The sequence below is a fragment of the Lycorma delicatula genome, chromosome 11 (genome assembly GCF_047948215.1).
Source record: "Lycorma delicatula isolate Av1 chromosome 11, ASM4794821v1, whole genome shotgun sequence".
Taxonomy (NCBI): domain Eukaryota; kingdom Metazoa; phylum Arthropoda; class Insecta; order Hemiptera; family Fulgoridae; genus Lycorma; species Lycorma delicatula.
In genome coordinates, this window is record NC_134465.1 from 57274533 (window position 1) to 57288652 (window position 14120).

At 26.2% G+C, this 14120-nt stretch overlaps 1 protein-coding gene across 1 annotated transcript in view; it reads right to left on the reverse strand.

The window, feature by feature from the left end:
* Positions 1-7226: 7226 nt before the first annotated feature.
* The window catches only part of LOC142332377 (lysosomal alpha-mannosidase-like), a 183337-nt gene continuing 176443 nt past the window's right edge, over positions 7227-14120 (reverse strand). The window contains exons 16-17 of the mRNA XM_075378790.1: positions 12375-12509; positions 7227-8524 (exon numbers count right to left, since the gene is read on the reverse strand). Coding sequence (XP_075234905.1) covers positions 8279-8524; positions 12375-12509 — 381 coding nt within the window. The 3' untranslated portion in view covers positions 7227-8278. The remainder of the gene's footprint in view (positions 8525-12374; positions 12510-14120) is intronic.

A 14120-nucleotide genomic window follows, 5' to 3' on the forward strand; every position in this document is an offset into this window, starting at 1 on the left:
GAATTGTCATCCTTTAAGGAATTAAAAATAATATTTCTTAGTTCAGAATACAAAACACTCCTAATAGACAGTTTACCTAATAGGTTAACTACTTCTATTACTATGTAATACACTTAGATTAAAAATAAATGTAATTTTTTATGCATTTAATCTGTTTTTGTATACAATTCTAATATCTATTTAGGTAATGATTGATGTAATAGAAAATACCATCTACTGTTCTGAATATTTTCATATACAATTCAATAAATTCAAATGAGATCAGGTAAAACACATACTTCTCCAACAATTTCCATCTAAAAATTGATAATCTATTCATACAGGTTTAATAATAGTGTCTGCCAAAAATCAGAATGAAAATATAATGTTTACAATAGAAAAAATTTAATCAAAACCTTCGAACAATGTTTTTAGAAAATATTTTGTAAAATAAACTGTTCCCTAAATATTATTTTAAAATGTTTTGTTTATATAAATATATATAATATAAACAGTGCTCTAATAAATCTGATGTAATTAAAATAAAATTCTAATAAATAATAATTAAACTGTAAGAAAGAAATTTAATTTTGTAAAAAGTTCATGATTGAATTTTGTTTGTGTCATTAAAGCAAATAAAGTAGCAATATTTGATTTTAATCAATTATAATTGTATACTGAAGATAAAATGTGAAAGATATAGAAGTGTAATTAATTTTTTTTTTACTGGAATCAGTTTTTAATGTTGTAATATCAGTTTTGCATGAATTAATTGTTCTAACATTAAATCATGATAGAATTTTTTTTAACTACTCTTTCAAAATGCACTATATAAGAAAAAATTCCACTATTTATCTAAATACATGATTAAATTAAATAAGTAGATTTGTAAAAAGATGAAACAGGTATGACCTTAAGAAATACATACACTTAATAAACCAACAAAGAGGTGGTAAAAACCCTGACTTTATCAAAAAAACAACTGAAGGTAGCAAGGATTTTACCCTTGATAGATTATTTCTTAGGAATAAACTAAATATGTAAGTATGCAAGAAAAACAAGTGGGTTGGTGTGTGTAACAGGATGGAAGCAAATGTATAAAAATAACCATGTTTTTACAAGTAGATGGACCAGCATGTGGTGATTCATCACTATTACTACTTGATGACACCATAGTTAATAATAAATTAACAATCACTGTCACTTTCTGATAAAAATAGTGTCGCCCATTGATAATAATTTTTTTATACGACAAACTTAAATTAAGAGGTTATAAGTTGGAGCACGTTTCCTATACTATATGGTGAGTTGTATTGTATCACATTGTAGCATAGACTGCGGGTGAGAGAGTGGCTTTGTGAGGGCTGCGATAGACATTGTCTACTGTACTAGCTGATAGGGAATCAGCTAGCATGTGACTCTTGTTTTTTCTCAGTTGATTCCCCATCCCAAAGCCTGTGTTAAGAAGCTTCACTTCAGAAAAATTATATAAAATTTTGAGATTCAGAATCCATAGAATTTCCCTAACCCCTTGACCAAAATTAAATGGTATTAATGACTTGTATCCAGACATTATTATACAAAATTTTATAAAACTTGGTTAATCTTGTTTGAAGATATCAAGATAAAAATTGACAACCAGTGAGAAAAGCAAAACATAAACTTTTTATCCACAAGAGATGGTGCAAAAATATTTTTTTGCACCATCTCTTTATATGAGATGGGGGTTTGAATAAGACAAAAAACTATAATAAAGTAACTAAGTTGACTAAAAGGTAGCTAAATTATAAAATATTATAAGGATAGCTTAATTAATTAAATTATATGAAAAATCTACTTACCCTCTGAGTAAAATTTTGATATGGGAATCTGAGGTCCACATCTCTTTGGCTTCTTATAATCTAAATTTAATGCCTCATATAGATTAATCATCATTCCAAATCTCATACAAATTGGTCCTCCAGTATGGAGATATGAAGCAATAAATATATGTATATACATAACATCCTTTTAAAATTTTCCATTGCTAAAATTGTATTTTTTTTATTAAAGGGGATCATGAAACAACTTGGAAAAATGCTAGCATGCAAAATTTGACTTGATTAGCATACTTTCCTATACTGTTTAATTTATATGTCTTAAATAAATAGTTGATAGTGTAAAAAATCTCTAAAAATTAAAGAATATTATCCAACTCTTTAAATTCTGATTTACTAAAGTTAACTATATATTAAGGGTTATTTTTTTATTTTTATATTTTATTTTTTAGTCAGTTGTCAATGCCATTGTATGTAAAAATTTATAAGCAGTTCAGATTTAAATAAGAATTGAATAGTATTATTTTTGATTAATAAGTTTTCTTGAAATTTGTTTTATTTGAGTTATTACTTTTCCTTATGTAGAATTCATGTATAGCTGTATAGTATGTCAGAAAGTAAGAGATGAAGTGCATTTATTAAAAAGAAAAGCACGATTGCATTTGGTATAAGAGGATGATTAAAGGACTGGGATCTGTGTACATTAGCTAGTCAGAAATAAGTAAAATTAATCCATTTTGTTAAATTAAATTTTTACTTCTGGAGGCTAAGAATGTATAATATTATTTTGAATAACCTATGATAAATGTTTTGTTATTCAAAATGTCGTGCTTTGTGATGTTTCTGAGAAACATGATGCAAGGATACAATTGTGAATTTTAAAATTACTATACCTCAATCATGAACTGACCCCTGAAAATAATTTTTACAAATCAGCTAGAATCATGAGTTGAGATCTTTAATAATATTTAAAAAAATTTACATTTAAAAATTTTATTTATTGTAATACTTAATTTAAGCCTACCAAGTTAGTTACTATTAAAGATTAGCCAACATGTACTTCAATTTTTACATTTAAATAATCTATTTTATACAAATATAGTAAATATACGTACTAAATAATTTTTTTAAAATAAATAAAGAATAAAAATATTTCTAAAATTTTTATAAATTTAAAACTAATTCTAAAAAAAATAATATATATAAAGTATTATATTACTTTAAATAAATTATAAATAAAAATATCAGTCTATTATCTGATAACGATTAATGATTTAAAATATAATTTATTTAAACTTAAAAAATAAACAAAATAAATAAAATTATGTATGTAATGGTATTTCTATTGTCAACGAGCTTTAGTAATTTTAAGAGATTGCCTTTTTTACAAACTAAGAGAAGGATTAAATAGATGAATGTAATTCAAGTACATTTATGTACTTGAATTACAACTGACTTTCTGTCCCTTTTCACATTTACAGACGAATCCATTAATAGTTATATTTTCAATAAATTGTAAATTTAAATGAAGCAACTTCCAAATGCTGGCAAATTGAAATAATACTCAAAAAAAGATCTTGAAATAAAGGTGAAATTAGAAGTAACAGTCAAAATACTGTTTCTGTAAAGTAATGACAAATATTTTCAGATAGTCTTCGAGTTTAATGCCCGACAAAGGTCTATAATTTTTCACTTATCATTTCATTCATCTTACTTTCTTTATTAAAATTACATTCCATAACATCTCTGAGGTCAAAACAAAATTAAATAAATAAATAAAATTACAGAATGTTCGATCAGTACGATGATAAAAAAACATTAATTTATTTTGCTTGAGTATTATAATGTAAAATATTACTGTGATCAAAGGAATTTTTTTTTCAATATTTTACTGTCTTTCTTTTCCTTTTTATGATATTTAATTATTTTACAAAAAAAATAAATTTGTCTTTAACTAAAAAAAGGCATGACATGACAAGCTTAAATCTATTCTCACAGGATTTTACTTTATTACTTAATTTTTATTTGATTTATGACAGATCATTGTTCCTTCATGTAATACCGTCTGTCTACTTTCTTCATTTATTACCAGACCATCAAATGTTCAACACTGAAGCCATTTATCTTTTTCTAATCCTTAGCTTTGAATATTATTTACTGTTAGAAAAAATTACTTCCCTCTATTACTTCAAATTTTATTCTAAATAAAATTTGTCGGCTCCTAAATAAAATTGTAAATTGCATCCAGTAATATGGTAGTTTTATTAAACCTTAAAGTTCTTATGGAACAGAATCCTGATGTAGGAGCTAAATATCAGCACTATAATTAGTTTTTAAACTCTGATTAAAGTAGATAGTGTTAATTATAACGTCTTAATAACAATAAAAAAAATAATAATAATAAAAAAAAACTGTAATTCACAGTATGAATCAAAATTTCCACATCTTTTCTACTAACATTTTGATAGTTTTTATATATATATTTTCATACAGTTAATAAACAATTTATATATAAATTTCTACTGTTAGATAAATATTTTTATAAAACTATTCAATTAAAAAAAAAAAACGTATATATAAACTTAAACTATTAAGAAACAGATAATAATCATAAATAAAATTTTCATAATTCTATTAATATTATGCTAATCAATATTACAATTATACATTGCATAATTATAATTACAACACATATTTATAATAATTATACAGAGATTTAAAAAGAATCACTTAATATTGTAATAGTATTGAGTATTTTTAAAGAATTCACGCTAATTTAAAATTTTAATAATGGTATGTTTACAGGATGTGAGAGTAAATTTGTATCATTTTAAAAATCTTTTTTTTTTACACTAAGTGATATAATAATTATTTTACAATCATTTAATAAAAAAACGCACTTTTAAATTTATATAAAGTAACTAATATATGAGAAATAAAAAGCTGTAATGATACACAAATATATGGTACTGACCGGAACTTTGAATTTTTGAAATATTTTCCAATATTTCAAAGGATATTTATTTTACAAACAGAATACATGTATAATTAACATAGATTTAATCCTATTATTAATAGAGAGTTGTAAATAGTATTCCTGCTGTTATCAATGCATACCAAAGTGTCAAACATGGTTCCTTGCAAAATCCTCCAATTATTATGTAATACTTCACTAAATTAAAAAAATTAATGTAACAAATATACACATATAGGTAGTATCTCTGTATATATAATAATTGTTCTTTTTAAAAGAATTTTATAATCAAATAAAGCTGGTATAATAAAGTTTTTTTATATAAAATTTATTAGGTAGCATTTATTTCACGTTTTCTTTTTATAAATTTAAATAAGTATGCAAAACCAATTAGGTTTTAGATGAGTACTGTAGAATATAATTATATGAAAATACATATCAATATAATCTACTCAGTATTTTTTATTTTCTTTCTGTGATATGAATCAACTTTAATCAGCCACTTCTATTCAAGTTAATTTTATTTAAATTCATGTTACCTGTCCAATTTGTTCTTTACATGCTGTTTTATTTTGTTTTGTTTTTAATTTATGCTCCTACACTATTTTATAAATCACATATATATATTTATTTCAAACATTATATAAACCACTATATCAAATAAATTATTTTAAAAACAGATATACTATCCATTAAATACAGTTGAAATAAAATTAAGGCATAATTAGTGCTTTCAAAGTGTTCCATTCCAGTAGTCAAATTTTAAGATAGTAAGTTAGTCACTAATTTACCATTGTAAATATAAGAGTTTTTAACTGTGACAAAAGTTATACATATTAAAGAAATTCATTTAAAATGTTTAACTATATTTTAATTGTATGTAATGTGTAAAATTTGATTGTTGATGACGGTACTCCACAATCAGCGTTATTATATATATATATATGTAATAACAAGATATATTTTACTTAAAAATATTACCTTTGCTAATCTCTTGGATTAACCAATCAACTATACAAACTTATAAATTAAATACTCTACGTTTCACTTAGAATTCTCGAAGCTTCCTCAGACACATTCATACACACATCATACAAAATTCTCTTACATACTGTAATATATAATAATGTAGTATTCTCTTATATTATGAATTTTAAGTGAAATGTAGAGTATTTAATTTATAAGTTTGCATACTTGATTGGTTAACCGAAGAGATTAATAAAGATGATATTTTAAAGTAAAACATGTCTTTTATTATATTTAAATCTATCCAATCAAGAGGAAAACAAACTTAAATAAATTACACTTTATATATATGTATATATATAAAGTTATCCAAACTTTATACAAACTATATACACATGTATATATATATATATATATATATATATACATGTTATATTAGTTAATGTTATATATTAATATAATTTGTATAGGAATAATAATTAATAATAATTTTGCAGAGGAATATGATTCTCGAAAGGATTGATTTAAAAAAAAATAAATGTATGTATGTATTTTTTTTAAGGTACAGTACAAAGGTACAGGTACAATGAACTGAATAGATCCATTTTATATATATTTGGTATTCGTTTTTTAGGTTTTTCTGTTGCTTTATTTTGATGGTTAAGTTGATATTTTTGAATTTATTTAGCACATTGATCAGTTGGTCACAGTGCTCATTTATTTAGATTAGGTCAAGTTAGGTTATGTTAATGAATTATTTTAATTTAAAAAAAAATATATATATATATACACATGTATAAAGTACATATATAATATTAAAAAAGATTTTTATTGATTAAACAATTGTTTAAGATCCAGGACCAAGTTAATTAATTTGAATAATTATTTCATTACATTAAGTTTAAAAATGAGTTAGTTATATAACAATCAAAATATTGTATTGCATTTTATGGCCTAGTATCCTGTTTTCAGCATATTGCATTTGAAGAACTGTTTAAGTTTCAATGAAGTGAAAGATTTTTAAATAGTGTGAACTTGTGGTAAACAAACATTACACAGGAAGTTCAAACATAAATAAATAAGCAATCAAAGAGAGGTAAGTTTAAGAATAAAATTATCATTCTTAAAGAAGAAGGTAAGATATAAATATTATCAGTTGCAATTACAGCACAGCTATTATGATGGTTCAAGATGCTAGTTGAAATCAGGTTAAATTTTAAACTTAGATTTAATTGGACTCAAATACCCACTTTGTTTTTTTTTATTTATTTGTTTTAGCTACTACGAACTACATTATTTCAAATAATTCACTTTTTCAGTTTCCTTCATCTCCATCATTATTTCCCAGTGTTTTTCTTGTTTTTTCTGTCCAGAGGTATACTCTTCTGTTGTTTTTGTTTACCTTAGAAACCTGTGATATGCAATTTCTTTTTTAGTGCTGAACATTTTTTGACATCTTCTTGTTCTACCTTCAGTTCTTTTTTTGTTTCTTTTAGTTTTTCTGATCCTGTTGTTTTTAGATTTTAGATTTTTAAAGTGTCTAAATAGCCTGTTGCAGTTCATTCTTTGTAGGTAACCATAGATGGTGATTCTTCTTTTTCTGATTATATATGATATTTTCTTAGTGTTCACGTACAATTCATTATTGCTGCTTCTGTATTTTTCTCTAACTTTGACAATCCTTATTACCTTTATAAGGATTTTTCATTTTCTGTTATCAATTAGAGGTTTCTTGCTAAATGTCGGACATTCAGCTGCATATAGACTTCCCGGATGAATGACTGTAACGTAGTGTCTTGGTTAAATGTTCACTGATATTGATTTTTTACTATAGGTTTTCTTAATTAATTAATAGACTAGTTCTAATTTATTGAGCTTGATCTGATGGTTCCTTTCCAGAGATGTTGACTTCAATTACCTTCCCTATTTGAATTTTTCGGTTCTATTAATTACCCCCATATGCCAATATTAGTATTTTGGGGGATGATGTTCATATGTACTCTGTTTTCTTGAGGGAGATCTACAGTGTTGTCTTTTCTGCTGTGGTTATTTTAGTAAGGTTCTTTGCTTATTAAAAGAAAAAACAATTTATTTACAAAAATTAATTACTTCAATTAACAACTCCTAGGACTGGTCAGCCCTTTGAATGAACAACATAAACTGCTGAATTATTATTAGGGTTGTAATTTGCTAAGAAATGATATAACCTAAAATTAAATATTAATTTATTCTAATAAGAGTTTTTTTTTTAATTCTCTGTATACAACATCTATGTATATACAACTAAATCTAAATAAATTATAAGTCTAATATGTAATAGTTACAATAATACTAATATCTACGAGTAAATTACAACTATATTAATGGGTTGTTTATATTTTTTACTACATCAAAACATAGGCTTTTTAAATTTATGTTTTTATTTGCTACTATATTTTTGTAGTAAATAAGTATAATTATAATAATAATGTTAATAAATAACAAAATATTTTTTATTAATCTGCTTTTTTGTAAAAAAAATATAAATAAATAAATAAAATTATCATGTTTTTTGCTGTGAAACATACAATCTGAATGTCCTTATTTGCATTGGTTCTAATGTAATTGTAAATTCTGTAGGATTCTTAAATTCATTTTGTGGTAATTCATTTAGTAGATTTATAGATGTTTGATTCTTATCCATAGATCCTTCATGTTTCCATTGTAATCTTGACAAATTTGATAATTCTTTACTAGCAGCCAAAGTTAATTCTACTACATCATTGACAATATAATTTTTAAGTAATTCCTGAAAAAAAATTAAAAGTCTGTCTTTAATCACTTAAATGATCATTAGAAAAACACAAATGTAAAAGAATATCAATTCAAACTAAAGTAAATTATTTCACCCAAAAATTACTGCCAGATTTAAGTCTTCCTCATCGCAGAAATGTTCCTTATAAAGAGTGTTTATCAGAGACAAATAGGAAATAATCTAAAGAGCCAAATCAGGACTGTAGGATGATTGGGGGATCACAGTCCGTCACTTCTTGGTAGTACTCTGTGAAATCTCAATTGAGATGTGGGAGTATCTGTTACCATGTTGTAACAGAACATTACAAAGTGGAATGCTGTTTTTTTCTAACTAATAGTTTCCTTAAGCTTCTTCAATCCCCATACATACTAAGCATTGTTTATTGTAGCATCCCTGTCCAAGAAAAATCATTAAAATCAGCTAAACATTATGGTTTAGCTGATTCTTAAGTTATTAAGAAGGTATTACTTTCAGGATAACCTTTGTACCTCTGAAAAATAAAATTTTTCTCAAGTTAAAATATTCATTTTCATCCATTTTCTGATTGAAAAACATTAAAATTATCATTTTTCTCTACTTTTTTTTTTAAACTAATTTAAAGTAGAATTGAATTTCATGGGTGATATTAACAAATGACAACATCATAGATCAGTATTTTTAGACCTGATTTATTGAAGTTTTTTTCTTTTGACTAGCTTTGGTTATTTTAGATATAAAGAACAATACGTAATACTCAAATCATTTAAAAAAAGTTAATTTCTTGAATTTTTATTTAACTATGTGTATATAACACCAGAGCTCTGAATAATGAGAAAGTTAAAATCTATCTAGTAAAATAATATTTGTTTTTAGAATCAAATTAAATCTAAAAAAGTGAGACATAATAGAGCATGTTTTAGTTATTTGATACTTATCAAAAAATTTCAATACAAAAAAATTTAGTAGTATGTAGTAGAAGGTATTTTGGTAGAGCAAGTTAGTAGGACCAAAAATCTAAGTTTATTTCATTTTCCAAAGACCATTCATTACTTTGTTTTCAAAGTGTAAGTCTTTGTGAAAAATTTATTATTACTATAATCAGCATGCAGTGTTATTGTTGTCCATTAAATCACCTGGAATGTGTTTAAAAGTATTTTATAATTCATAATTTGAATCTGTCATCATCTCTTTAATCTCTGGCGAATCTTAATTATTATTTTCAATACCACTAAATCCATATGTATAAATAAAATATTACTTATTTTTAAAGATTCATCACAGATTTTTACAAATAAATTAAAACCATAACAAAATGCAATTTAAGATAACTCAAACAAAACTCCAAAGAAAAATAGAGGTTAGTCTTGAACTCTCTCTAGGGCTATTAACTTTACACACACAACAATAATGATTATATATAATGTAATAATATTTGTTCAGCCTCCACAAAGTACAGAATTAAAGAATACTCTTACCTTTACTTTTTTATGTTCATCAAAACATTTTTAGGTCCAAGCCCATCTTCAGTGATACTTTTTATGTAATAAATTCTTGTTTGTTTAAACAAATAAATTCTTCTTTGTTTTAAATTCTTTATTTTAAAAATTTATTAACAAACAATTTTTACAAAATAAAATGTAAAAAGCTAAAATGAATGTGTAAATGTAAACAAAGAAGAATTTATTAAAATAAAAAAATATCACTGAGGATGGGTTTGGGCCTGAAAATGTTTTGATGAACATAAAAAAGTGAAGTCTAATTCTCTATTTTGCAGAGGCTGAAAAAATATTATTATATTATATATAGTTATTTAACATACAGAGAAAAAAAATGGCCTATAAAAAATTTAATCTAAATAAATTAATAAATTAACAATAATGATATATGGATAACATATATTCAATTGAGAAAAAATAACAAAAATTATGCCTATAATTTACTGATGTCTTTCAGAACTTTTAGCAGTAGACATATCATATACCACAATCAAGTGTTGATTCTTTGGCAACTACATTTTTATCTTTAAAAATCAACAGTTGCCGCTTCCAAAATTAAATTCAGAGATGAAAAATTTATTTAACTGTAAAAAAGGAACTAAACTAAACAGAAGACTGATTCCTGGTAATGATCAAGAATTACACAGCAAGATGTTTTATTTTTGATGTTTTGTTGTTTTTGTAGTTTTACTTTTAATAATAATAATAGTGATATAGCGTGTGACAAAATAACCTCCCAGATTTTATTTTACTTTACTTTATGGCTGTCATTGAAACAGAGGGGGGTCATAATAAACAATATCAGAACTGTGTGTCTAGCCACTTAGTTGCCATTATGAATTGGACAGGTGAGCAATCGTGCATTTGTTTATGAAACATTTATTAAAAATAACGATCTGTTATCATGACCCAAAGAACTTTATGTATACAGATTGTGCTTAGTCGAAATGCTCCAGTTCCAGACGGTAAAACAATATTGTTGTGGTTAATAATTTAAGAGTCATAGGTTCAGCCTTAAAAAGAAAACCACTTACCACTTGAAAGGCCCAAAAGTGCTCAGAACCTGTTAAAATGTTAAAAATTATCAGAGAATCAGTATTATGATTTTCCAGACATTTGGTCAAAAAACATGTTTTGGTTATATGTTCATTGGACCAAACTACGACAAGAATTTTTCAAGGAACTGTGAAGTTACATCTGAAAAAAATTGTATTCGTACAAGAACTTGGTAAACATGACTGGGAAAATTGCAGAGCATGTTGTGAGGATATTCTTCAAGTTTTTCTTGAAAATGCCACTTTGATAACAAGTGACAAAGCTCATTTTTATTTGTCTGGCTGTCTTAACAAGCAGAATTTTCAATGCTGGGCAGAATAAGCTGCCCAGTATTGACACTGTCAATCCTTGACAGCATCATGAAGCGTTCCTCCACAGTTAACATATTACTGTTTGGTGTGTTTTACAATGTTTGGAATTCTGGGATATTACTATTTTGAGGAGAGAGGTGTAGTGGTTATAATAACTGCTGATCAGTATATACTCTGCAACTATCTGGGACCAAATCACATGGGACTCCGTCCAGAATGCCATATTGCATCCTGCAAACACTATGGCCCCCCAAAAGGCACATTCCTGCTAGGCTGGAAGGCTCTAGCACTGAAAGGACTTCAGCCCCGGTCAAACAATTTCTTCCCAGTTTAAAGGATCAAAATGGAGCTAATTCCATCTATACAAATTCTTCTGTTATGCTTGTGTTCTGTTTTGTTCTGAGACCAAATCAAGAATTACAAATTAAACAACTTGAAATCTGAATGTGTAATTTCAACAGGATGGATCCATGGTTTATACTGCAAGATCAACGGACATTTTAAGAGTGTTTTTAGGGCACTCAATCTCTTTATGTGGAGACATCAGATGGCATGCCCATTCACCAGATCACTCTCCATGTGACTTTTTCTCTGGGTTACCTGAAAGCTGAAGTCTTCATACACCGACCAAGAACTATTGATGAACTGATAGTTAACATATAACAAGAGATTTAAAAAATATCTAATAATTTCAAAAATAGCACTAATGAGTGATGTAGACAGAAAACTCAATTTCAATTGTGTAAAATGAAAAAAAAATGACTATCACTTGGACAAAGTAGTTTTTAAAACTATATGAAAAAAGTATTTTATAAATATTTAAAAAAAAAAATTCTGTACACCATGGTAAATGGTGTACAGAACTTTTCATGGTGTACTAGGCTTTTCAATTAATGTTAAAAATATGGGTGGTTATTTTGCAGCACTCTATATGATCAAAAATACAAGCTAGTTCCGTCCACGTCTATCTTTTTTATTTTTATGAATTTCATAAATACTTACTTTAAGATTAACATTAACATTAACTCCATCTTCAAAAATGTGTTCTAATCTTAATAAAATGGAATTCTCAGTCCACCACTGTAATGTTAACAAATGAATTTCATCTGGAAGAGGATTTTTTAAAATTCTCTCATCCTGAAAAGATAAACAAATGAAATAAACACTTGATAAATTATATTTAAATATTAAAAAACACTTTTTATATATTAATAAGAAAACACAGAATATAGAAATTTATTAATATCATTAGATTTTTGTGGCAACTGTTAACAAAACATGTTAAATATTAAAAAAAAATAACTCACAACTTTGTCAATTCATGTGCAAATAAAGGTACATTTTCTAAATTTAAATCCTGCATTACTTTTGAGATACTCTATACATGAAAATATAAACAAGGGTAATATTCTCAGTTAGTCCAAGAAAGCTTTTTAAGAGGTTTACAAGTGGTTTGGAAGAAGAAGGAAACCACCATTTATAATAAAAAGCAAAATAATAATTGATAAGAAAATAATTGATTTGAAGTAATAAATGATTAGAATCACAAAGCTATAAAGTAGAAAGAGTAAGTGAAAAAATCTATAAAAAGGATAGTTTGATGTTAGTTTACTGGAAGGGAGAATGAGGCTAAAAAGGAATGAGTTGGACCCTACCGATATTCAGAGAAAAATCTGATAATGCTTTGGAAGAATTAAAATACCAGGAATATTCCAGGCAGAGATTCCACAATTCCAGAGAAATTCTCCAGGTGCTGGGGTAGAAAAAAACAACTCTACTTGAGCTAATAAATCATATATTTTACTGGAGATACTGAGATTTTGAGCAGACCTCACTAATAGTTACTCTCAGAAAGGCGGGAGTACAGAGGTATGGTGATTATTTTATACTACGCCTGAAACTTAAAAATTCACATAATGTTTCCGGAATTGTTATAAGACTTATCTATCACCACATAGAAATAAAGATGAAAATCTCCTGGAGAACCATTTGCTTTCAGGAGAAATAGAGGAAGAAGAAAACCAACCTAAGTCTTAGACTGAGCATTGAGAAATGTATAAAAGTGAACAGATATATTCTGTTTTCATTGGCATTTAAAAAGGATTTTATGATGTTACCTGGAACATAATGTTCAAAGGCCTTAAAAAGTAAAAACAGACTACAGAGATAGGAAAATCATCTATCAGTTATATAAGAATCAAATGGTATTATTTGGAACTCAGAAGGTGGATGAATGGATAACAAAGGGAATAAGAAAAGGATGTGATCTGTCACCTTTGCTGTTTCGTATATATATAAAAGAAGGAAAGAAAGAACCCTTAGCAATGATTGATGTTAGAAGAAAGATAAACAGTGTACTCTAAAAGCTTGCAGATGATAAAAAAAAATCTCCAAACAGAAGCAGAGCTGGAGATTTTTAAAAAAAAATGCAACACCAAGATAAATACAATGAAAACAAAAGTAATAGGGTGCACAAATTAAGTGAATCAGAATGCCAGTATTTGGCTGGATGAAGAAAGATCAACCCAAGTAAAACAATTTATGTACTTGGGATAAGCCCCATTTTTTTGGGATGAAACATGAAAGGCATATGTATTCTCTCAGACAGACATGAAAGGCATATGTATTCTCTCAGACAGCTCCGGCCAAAGAAATCATTAGTAAGAAGAAAAATCTAATAATGACATACAGGAGTATATCACTTTTGGTGAAAATTACATAAAAAGTTTTGTTTGTAGCTTGGTAACG